This window comes from Palaemon carinicauda, chromosome 2, assembly GCF_036898095.1.
Source record: "Palaemon carinicauda isolate YSFRI2023 chromosome 2, ASM3689809v2, whole genome shotgun sequence".
In the NCBI taxonomy this organism is placed as follows: Eukaryota; Metazoa; Arthropoda; class Malacostraca; order Decapoda; family Palaemonidae; genus Palaemon; species Palaemon carinicauda.
In genome coordinates this window covers 6,779,829-6,789,828 of record NC_090726.1, presented here as the reverse complement: position 1 = coordinate 6,789,828, position 10,000 = coordinate 6,779,829, and the positions used below count along the sequence as shown (strand labels likewise).

At 36.7% G+C, this 10,000-nt stretch overlaps 3 protein-coding genes across 3 annotated transcripts; all 3 read left to right on the top strand.

The window, feature by feature from the left end:
• Positions 1-6,891: 6,891 nt before the first annotated feature.
• LOC137614893 (uncharacterized) lies at positions 6,892-7,788 on the top strand. Its single transcript, XM_068344553.1, has one exon. The coding sequence runs from the start codon at positions 6,892-6,894 to the stop codon at positions 7,786-7,788; it is 897 nt and encodes a 298-aa protein (XP_068200654.1).
• A 75-nt stretch (positions 7,789-7,863) lies between these two features.
• On the top strand, positions 7,864-8,739 carry LOC137614888 (uncharacterized). The gene has a single exon (XM_068344546.1). It carries the CDS (start codon positions 7,864-7,866, stop codon positions 8,737-8,739), a length of 876 nt encoding a protein of 291 aa, XP_068200647.1.
• A 745-nt stretch (positions 8,740-9,484) lies between these two features.
• On the top strand, positions 9,485-9,979 carry LOC137614882 (uncharacterized). The gene has a single exon (XM_068344542.1). It carries the CDS (start codon positions 9,485-9,487, stop codon positions 9,977-9,979), a length of 495 nt encoding a protein of 164 aa, XP_068200643.1.
• The last annotated feature ends 21 nt before the right edge of the window (positions 9,980-10,000 follow it).

The window sequence follows — 10,000 nt, the reverse complement described above, 5'->3', positions numbered from 1 at the left end:
CTACAAAATATAAATTACTACAAAATTGGTGGGCGAGTGTCTACTGAAATTTAACCCAAATTTTCTTCGGTATGGAAAATCTCCTATCTTACATATTTAGGCTTTTTTCGTATAACTGAACTATTAAACGTCTTGAGGAGAACAAGAAGGAGTATTTTTATTTTATATTTTCTAATAGCAAACGTTGATACACTGCCTTTCCTTGGGCTTTCTGTTTTTTATTAGATATCTTATAAAACACCATATATTAATACACAAAACAAAAAATGAAAAATATCGCAATAATACGAGTATACTGGAAATCACGGCCGAGAAAACACAACAGCAATTACGTAATTTACGTTTACTCATGTTTCAAGGGTACGGTGTTGGAACTTGAGTTGGGTATTGGCTACCCTTAGTAGTTAGTACCATTGGCTGACTTTGGCAGCATTGTTTCAGCTGACGATAGAAAACTAAAAGGAAAATACTTCTACCAGAAACAAAGTTAAATTATCTACATTTTTCGCTGATATGTGTATATATAAAGTATTGTAAAGTAAAATTAAACCGCCAATAAACTGTAACTGGCCATTTAAATCCACACTTACTACGCGCTTATAGGTCCATGCGCCTGTTTTCCCTGTAACCTAGATACAGATCATACTAAAAGGCAAACTCATGCGATGTTACACAAATGTCACCTATTTATCTCAGCATTGATTCCAGTATAGTTTGAGCATTCGGTATTACGCAATGGTTTAAATTACAATAAGGACATTGAAGAAGCATTAAGAGCATACGGTGGTAATAAACATAGCATAAATGAGCTCCTTAATCCCTCTGGTAAAATATTTTGGTTCGTCCAATTTTCCTTCTCTTCGCTCAAGGGGTTTACCTCTGCACTGTACTTTCTTCTTGGTAAGGTTAAAAGAGACTTTGGTATGCAGCTCTGCTAGGAGAATGACACTCCAAAATCAAACCATCGATCTTTAGATTTGGGTAGTGCCATAACCTCTGCACCATGGCCTTCCACTGTCTTGGGGTCGAGTTCTCTTGTTCGTACAAACTATTCTGCCCTATTTCTCTTTCTTTTGATTTTTTCAAGTATTTATAGCTTATATATGAAAGATGTATATTCATGTTGTTAATGCTCTAAAGATATTTTATTTTAATTGTTCATTACTTTTCTTGTAGGTTATTTAATTTCTCATTTTCCTTTCCTCACTATGCCATTTTTTCCTGTTGGAGCCCTTGAACTTTTAACATTCTGCTTTTTAAACTATGTTTGTAGCTTAGATAGTTACAACAATAATAATAGTAGCAGTTGTAGTGTAGATTGCTGACATTTTTTTTTTTATATATAACACTCAGTTACTGAGACGCTTAATGGAGCCTGTATTGGATCCTAGGTGAAAGTTATGAGGTTCTTTCAAGGCTCCGGATCATAGTAATTTTATTAAAGGATTGTTGAGTAAACCTCAACTATGAAGTTGTAGATTCACAAATTTAATGATTTATGGGAATATATATAGGAGACAGAATTAGGTAAAATAGATAAAAACCTATATAGATGAATTCTGTAGCCTTGAACCATAATTAAAATTATGTGTCTAGCGAGGAAAACATGGTAACTGCTCGAAACAGTGTGTTCTTGACTAGAACGATACCAAGAATGATTTTTGACACTGCAACCGTATTCACTACTTCCTTAACCTCCCACCCCACCCTCAAAAAAGACCTAACAATTGAAGAACTAAAAAAGAATAAAAGGTTTAAGTCACAGGAAATTTTCGAAATTGCTTAAGAACATGCTCTCAGATACATAAACCGTGCAGTAAACCACAGTTTCTCTCTCTCTCTCTCTCTCTCTCTCTCTCTCTCTCTCTCTCTCTCTCTCTCTCTCTCTCTGTCATACAGTTGTTAATTCATAATCAAAGGAAGCAAATCACACTGAATAGGAAATAAACTTCTAAATCAAAATCCACGTGTATGATTTAATTCCAAGCTTTATTTATGGTCTTCTTCTTCTTCTTCTTCTACTTCTTTTTCTCTTTCTTCTTCTCTGCATCAACCAAATTTTTTAGCAGCAATACGATGTCATAACAGGAGGCTTCCCTCTCAAATTCCTTGCAACTTTATACGCTTTTACTTGCAAGATTAATGATTGTCGTAGATTCATTCTTTTCTCTTCTTAATTTACAGACGATATTATGTCAGAGGTAAAGAAAGACTTAAGTGCTACAGCACTTAAGTTTCTTGATGACTTAAAACAGGATAGAGTGCTACTTAAAAAGTACATTTAGGATTTAAGAGGAGGATTAAGGGCCACTTAAAAGTTTCTTGGGGACTTAGGATTAGTTGGAGTGCTACTTAAAAACGTTTGAGGACTTACGAGAAGAAGATGGAGTTTTACTTAAAATATGTCAAAGACTTAATTAAGAAAAAAAAAAGCCAGAATGTTACTTAAAAGTGTCTTCGTAACTTAAGAAAGACTGAAATATTACTTTAGTGTCTTGATGACTTATTAGAGGCTGTATTTCTACTTTAAAGTGTTTTAGATAGAAGCATTTCTAATGTTGTTTGCACTGCATGTACTGTATAAATTACAATCATGGTTATTCTTACTATTTTTTTTTTTTTTTGGTGCAGATGTTGATTTTTCATTCCCTTTATAGAAAATATCCTACTCAAGTTTTAAGTGTTTCAGGCTTGTTTTAAATCAAGACTTCTATTTAATAATGATAGCTTCCCAAAAGGCGGTTGCAAGTATGCAAGTATCGAAACCCAATTTTTCCTTTATATCTTAAACTTCAGCTGTTTCTTGGTTCATTTCTAAGAATTCAGCGGTGTGATGTTATTTCTTTCTTCTTAAAATTTATCAACTTCGATATAAACCTAAGGAAATTTGTCCTTTATGCATATTTTGTGCAGACTACTCTCTCTCTCTCTCTCTCTCTCTCTCTCTCTCTCTCTCTCTCTCTCTCTCTCTCTCTCTCTCTCTCTCTCTCTCTCTCTTGAAAATAAAACTCCCTTTAATAGAACACGCTGTCCATATTTATTTATTAGAAATTTATCTATGATCAATATATCTAATTGACTATACACAAATCAAGGTCTGTCTAACGGCTTCTATGTCATTATAATTTGCATTCAGTAAACATCACTGCTGAGCAGGGTTTAAATTTTTAAGGTAATTACCTTAATTTGACTTAATTTTCATGGTTTCAAGGTAATTTTGAGGTAATTCTAAGGTAATTTTGGTTTTACTAGCTTCAAATTTAAGGAAATTGGAAATTTTTAGGGTAATCTAAAGTAAAAAGCAGCATTTAAGGTAGTGGCCACATGCTCAAGTTTAAACCCTGCTACTGAGCATCATACTTTGCTCCATCATAAACGTATGCTCGATTCCAGTCGAAGTGTGTGGAGTAGTCGCTATGGACTCCAGAGCCAGTCTATTTGCTACTGCACCGTGACTTCAGCGTCCTTGCAACCAGAAAACTTCAACGGAGAATGCCGTCGCTGAGAGGGCTTGTCCGAGGAGGAAAATGTAGAATATTCCCTGCATGTGTTCCACGCCTAATGGAATGCCACCCGTTCTCTCCTCTACTTCTATTTCATCGTCTCCGGAGTCCGAGGAATTCTGGGAAGATAGGAAAAACAGATCTCACCATATGGCAATACTTTACGGATGGGCATGAGTATCAAGGCGAATTCAGGCGGGAAAGCGCTATGAATTCTTTCAATAGGAATAATATAAATAAAAGCTATTTTAAGATAAACTCGGGCAAAAGTTATGGCTATTCCTTATTTCATGCTAAAAGTTTGCATCAAGGATTCAATGAAAAAATTGAGAGGAATCTTTGGTTCACAGCATTCTCTACAGAACAGAACAGATGCCGATTAAATATGTTGCATTTATGGGTGAGACTATTAATGTCATCAGTGAGACTGCAATGTTGAAGATGTGCGTTTATGTGCAAGAGAAAGAATGTCTTATGAACATAGGAATGGTTTTATCAAGGTGGGGTGAGGGTTACATAGTCGAGACTCGCAAAGTTCGACTAAACTCGATGCAGCGTGAAAGGGCCGATAGGAGAGGGCACCTGGTTCTCCATAAATAACATTGATGATACCAATGAAACTTAAAACCAAATTCTTACCAGTGTTAGGGAGTGGATAACAGTTAAACTAAAACTCAATGAAAATAATCCTGAGTTTATGGTAGTAGAAAAGAAAAACTACTTAAGAAAATTTGGTTACATCTAAATAAATATCAATAGAAACTTAGTTGCCGATATCTGGCAAAGTTCGTGACCTAGGGGTATCACTTGACTGTGGCCAGCTCTTTAAGAGTCGAGTTTTAATAATAACAATAATCACTTGACTGTAATGTGTCTCTCAGTTCTCAAATAAATAATGCTGTGAGAAACGATGGGTACCACCTTAGAAACCTTGCTTTTGTAAAGAAGCATCTGGATGAATATTCTGTAAAGAAACTAGTGATTAACTCCGTCTACTACAATCTACGCAAAGTGCAACATAAAAAATCACAAAACGACTAGAGGGACACTCGGTAGAGAACATGCCTTCGCCACGCTAAGCAGTTTTATTTTGCTCTTAACTCCACTGCGTACTTGTACTTCAATGTATTTTCTTCTAAATCTAATAGATTTGTCCTTGGGTCATAACCCACATGATCAAGTTTCATTGAAATTGGTTCAATATTGTTTGCGTAATTTTGTTCTAAAAAAATAAACTACCAAAATCTGTGCCATTTACTTAACATTGGTCAAAGTACTGCTGCGTACTTGTTCTTTTATGTACTTTATCCAAAATGTTACAGATTCATCCCTGGGTCATAACCAACATGACTACCAAGTTTGGTCAAAATTAGTACAGTAGTTTTTGTGTAAAGTTGTTCACAAATAAACAAACAATTAAATAAATAAATAAAGAGACAGGTTGGCCAAGAAAATAAACAGAAGAGCAAGAAATAAACTCCTATACTAATTGAATCTGCTGCTTTACCCACGACAGTGGAAGACCCAGCTAGAGAGGCTATGACACCACCCAAGACTAGAGAACAAAGGTTTGATTTTGGAGTCTTCTTCTCCTAGAAGAGCTGCTTACCATAGCTGAAGAGTCTTTTCTACCCTACCCTTACCAAGAAGAAAGTGGCCACTGAACAAATACAGTGCATTGGTTAATCCCTCGAGTGAAGAAGAATTTTTCCGTTATCCTGGCGTTGTCAGGTGTATTAGGAAAGAGGAGAATGTGTAAAGACTAGGCCAGACTATTCGGTGTATGTTTAAGCAAAGGAAAAATGAGCCGTAACCAGAGAGAGGGATCCAATGAAGTATACTCTAGCTGGCCAGTCAAAAGACCCATTAACTCTCTAGCGGTAGTATCTGGACGGGTGGCTGGTGCCCTGGCCAACCTACTTCCTTAATCTAATTCGGGTAAAACTAGCTTTTCCTTTACTGCTTTCCTGGTACCATCACACATGGAAACCCTGTGCTCTACAGGACCTACAAGATCTGCTTGTCGTATACATTCTTAAGTACTTGAGTATCGCATGGCGTATTCCGCTTTCATTGTCAAATCCACGTTATCAAAGCACTTAGAAAGCAAGAAAGTCTTCAGCTTTTTCCTGAAAGCCTTAATATCTTCAGTCTTTCTGATGTCTAGTGGGAGCTTGTTATACAAATCTTGGGGCCGCATGTTTGAAAGCTCTAGAACTTGCATAAGAGACAGTACATCTTGGTACCAACTTCAAGACCATCTTTCGGGCTGGTTACTGATAAGTTAATTTACCAACAAATGATTGATTTTTAGGATACTCATCTGTCAGAGTTTCAATGTTTTCAAAGCTAATGATTCATAAGCAAAATAAAACAAATCCTGTTATGAAATTGCATGACAATTTAAAATCATTATCATTTTAACGAATATAAGTTTGTTGTATATATAATAATGGGGAAAATAAAGTAAGAAATCAAAAGGATAAGGGTTGAACTGGTTAAACATTCTAACATTAAAAGTAAAAGGTCGAATTGCCAAGTTCTCTTATTTATCCACAGATATTCATTCTAAACGTACGCGGCTAACAATGCATACACATTCACGAATGCCACATCATTTGGGCCATGAATCAAAAGAAACTATACTCTAAAATGCCAATGTATCATACTTTGATGAAGGAAAGTCACGGAAAAATTCCTATTCCTATTGTCATTTAAAAAAATATTCTCATGGATATATTAGTCCCAATACAAAAACCTTTAAACTTCGACTTATATACGCCAATCACAGTAAACATTGGATTCGATTGGGAAATAATAGAAGGATCTCTCAACCATTCTGGGTGGGAATTTAAGTCGCAATCTTAGAATAAAAATTTTTTTCGATTAAGATTTATTTCCCTTCAAATTCAAACCTAACGAAGCAAGGGAGAGTCCTCATACCACCTGGAATGGTTAATTTTTCTCCAACTGGGATATTCTTAAAAAAAGAAAAAAAACCTACTAAAATCTATTGATTGTTTGATCGTTTTGAAAACCTTCTATACTTCATAATCATTCAAATATAATGGGGATATCAAAAAGATATTATCAAACAGTATCATATGGTTTGTGAATAATGATATATGGAATTTGAGAAATGATGCCAAGCGCTGGACTTTGATGACCTTTCAGCACCAGGGTAAAACAGGTAAACACTGCAGTTGCACTGTGAAGACGAAGTCTAAAGAGCTCGAACTGCAAGGTGGATGATAGAAGTCTAAAGAGCTTGAACTGCAAGGTGGATAATAGAAGTCTAAAGAGCTTGAACTGCAAGGTGGATGATAAAAGTCTAAAGAGCTTGAACTGCAAGGTGGATGATAGAAGTCTAAAGAGCTTGAACTGCAAGATGAATCATAGAAGTCCAAAGAGCTTGAACTGCAAGGTGGATGATAGAAGTATAAAAAGCTTGAATCGCAAGGTGGATGATAGAAGTCTAAAGAGATTGAACTGCAAGGTGAATGATAGAAGTCTAAAGACCTTGAACTGTAAGGTGGATGATAGAAGTCTAAAGTGCTTGAACTACAAGGTGGATGATAGAAGTCTAAAGAGCTTGAACCGCAAGGTGGATGATAAAAGTCTAAAGAGCTTGATCCGCAAGGTGGATGATAGAAGTCTAAAGAGCTTGAACTGCAAGATGAATCATAAAAGTCCAAAGAGCTTGAACTGCAAGGTGGATGATAGAAGTATAAAAAGCTTGAATCGCAAGGTGGATGATAGAAGTCTAAAGAGATTGAACTGCAAGGTGAATGATAGAAGTCTAAAGTCCTTGAACTGCAAGGTGGATGATAGAAGTCTAAAGTGCTTGAACTTCAAGGTGGATGACAGAAGCCTAAAAAGCTTGAGCCGCAAGGTGGATGATAGAAGTCTAAAGAGATTGAACTACAAGGTGGATGATAGAAGTCTAAAGTGCTTGAACTTCAAAGTGGATGATAGAAGTCTAGAGTGCTTTAACTTCAAGGTGGATGATAGAAGTCTAAAGAGATTGAACTGCAAGGTGGATGATAGAAGTCTAAAGAGCTTGAACTACAAGGTGGATGATAGGAGTCTAAAGTGCTTGAACTTCAAAGTGGATGATAGAAGTCTAAAGAGGTTGAACCGCAAGATGGATGATAAAAGTCTAAAGAGCTTGATCCGCAAGGTGGATGATAGAAGTCTAAAGAGCTTGAACTGCAAGATGAATCATAGAAGTCTAAAGAGCTTGAACTGCAAGATGGATGATAGAAGTATAAAGAGCTTGAACTAAAAGGTGGATGATAGGAGTCTAAAGTTCTTGAACTGCAAGGTGGATGATAGAAGTTTAAAGAGCTTGAATTGCAAAATGAATCATAGAAGTCTAAAGAGCTTGAACTACAAGGTGGATGATAGAAGTCTAAAGTGCTTGAACTTCAAGGTGGATGATAGAAGTCTAAAGTGCTTGAACTTCAAGGTGGATGATAGAAGTCTAAAGTGCTTGAACTACAAGGTGGATGATAGAAGTCTAAAGTGCTTAAACTTCAAAGTGGATGATAGAAGTCTAAAGAGCTTGAACCACAAGGTGGATGATAGAAGTCTAAAGTGCTTGAACTTCAAAGTGGATGATAGAAGTCTAAAGAGCTTGAACTGCAAGATGAATGATAGAAGTCTAAAGAGCTTGAACTGCAAGGTGCATGATAGAAGTCTAAAGAGTTTGAACTACAAGGTGAATGATAGAAGTCTAAAGAGCTTGAACTTCAAGGTGGATGATAGAAGTCTAAAGAGATTGAACCGCAAGGTGGATGATAGAATTATAAAGAGCTTGAACTACAAGGTGGATGATAGAAGTCTAAAGTGCTTGAACTGCAAGGTGGATGATAGAAGTCTAAAGAGCTTGAACTTCAAGGTGGATGATAGAAGTCTAAAGAGCTTGAACTGCAAGATGAATGATAGAAGTCTAAAGAGCTTGAACTGCAAGGTGGATGATGGAAGTCTAAAGACCTTGAACTACAAGGTGGATGATAGAAGTCTAAAGTGCTTGAACCGCAAGGTGGATGATAGAAGTCTAAAGAGCTTGAACTGCAAGGTGGATGATAGAAGTCTAAAGAGCTTGAACTGCAAGATGAATGATAGAAGTCTAAAGAGCTTGAACTACAAGGTGGATGATAGAAGTCTAAAGTCCTTGAACTTCAAGGTGGATGATAGAAGTCTAAAGAGCTTGAACCGCAAGGTGGATGATTGAAGTCTAAAGAGCTTGAACTGCAAGGTGGAGGATAGAAGTCTAAAGTGCTTGAACTTCAAAGGTGGATGATAGAAGTCTAAAGAGCTTGAACCGCAAGGTGGATGATAGAAGTCTAAAGAGCTTGAACTACAAGGTGGATGATAGAAGTCTAAAGTGCTTGAACTTCAAAGTGGATGATAGAAGTCTAAAGAGCTTGAATCGCAAGGTGGATGATAGAAGTCTAAAGAGCTTGAACTGCAAGATGAATCATAGAAGTCTAAAGAGCTTGAACTGCAAGATGGATGATAGAAGTATAAAGAGCTTGAACTATAAGGTGGATGACTGAAGTCTAAAGTGCTTGAATTTCAAGGTGGATGATAGAAGTCTAAAGAGCTTGAACCGCAAGGTGGATGATAGAAGTCTAAAGAGATTGAACTGCAAGGTGAATGATAGAAGTCTACAGAGCTTGAACTACAAGGTGGATGATAGAAGTCTAAAGTGCTTGAACTTGAAGGTGGATGACAGAAGTCTAAAGAGCTTGAACCGGAAGGTGGATTACAGAAGTCTAAGGAGCTTGAACTGCAAGGTGAATGATAGAAGTGTAAAGTGCTTGAACTCCAAGGGGGATGATAGAAGTCTAAAGAGCTTGAACTGCAAGGTGAATGATAGAAGTGTAAAGTGCTTGAACTACAAGGTGGATGACAGAAGTCTAAAGAGCTTGAACTGCAAGGTGGATGACAGAAGTCTAAAGAGCTTGAACTGCAAGATGAATGATAGAGGTCTAAAGAGCTTGAACTGCAAGGTGGATGATAGAAGTCTAAAGAGCTTGAACTACAAGGTGGATGATAGAAGTCTAAAGTGCTTGAACTTCAAGATGGATTATAGAAGTCTAAAGAGCTTGAACTGCAAGATGAATGATAGAAGTCTAAAGAGCTTGAACTGCAAGGTGGATGATAAAAGTCTAAAGAGCTTGAACTACAAGGTGGATGATAGAAGTCTAAAGTTCTTTAACTTCAAGGTGGATGATAGAAGTCTAAAGAGCTTGAACCACAAGGTGGATGATAGAAGTCTAAAGAGTTTGAACTACAAGGTGGATGAAAGAAGTCTACAGAGTTTGAACTACAAGGTGGATGATAGAAGTCTAAAGGGCTTGAACTTCAAGGTGGATGATAGAAGTCTAAAGAGCTTGAACAGCAAGGTGGATGATAGAAGTCTAAAGAGCTTGAACTGCAAGGTGGATGATAGAAGTCTAAGTGGTTGAACTTCAAGGTGGATGATAGAA

Excerpts from the sequence above, each read along its gene's own strand:
- LOC137614893 (XM_068344553.1), top strand. The coding sequence starts at position 6,892 with ATGAATCATAGAAGTCCAAAGAGCTTGAACTGCAAGGTGGATGATAGA.
- LOC137614888 (XM_068344546.1), top strand. The coding sequence starts at position 7,864 with ATGAATCATAGAAGTCTAAAGAGCTTGAACTACAAGGTGGATGATAGA.
- LOC137614882 (XM_068344542.1), top strand. The coding sequence starts at position 9,485 with ATGAATGATAGAGGTCTAAAGAGCTTGAACTGCAAGGTGGATGATAGA.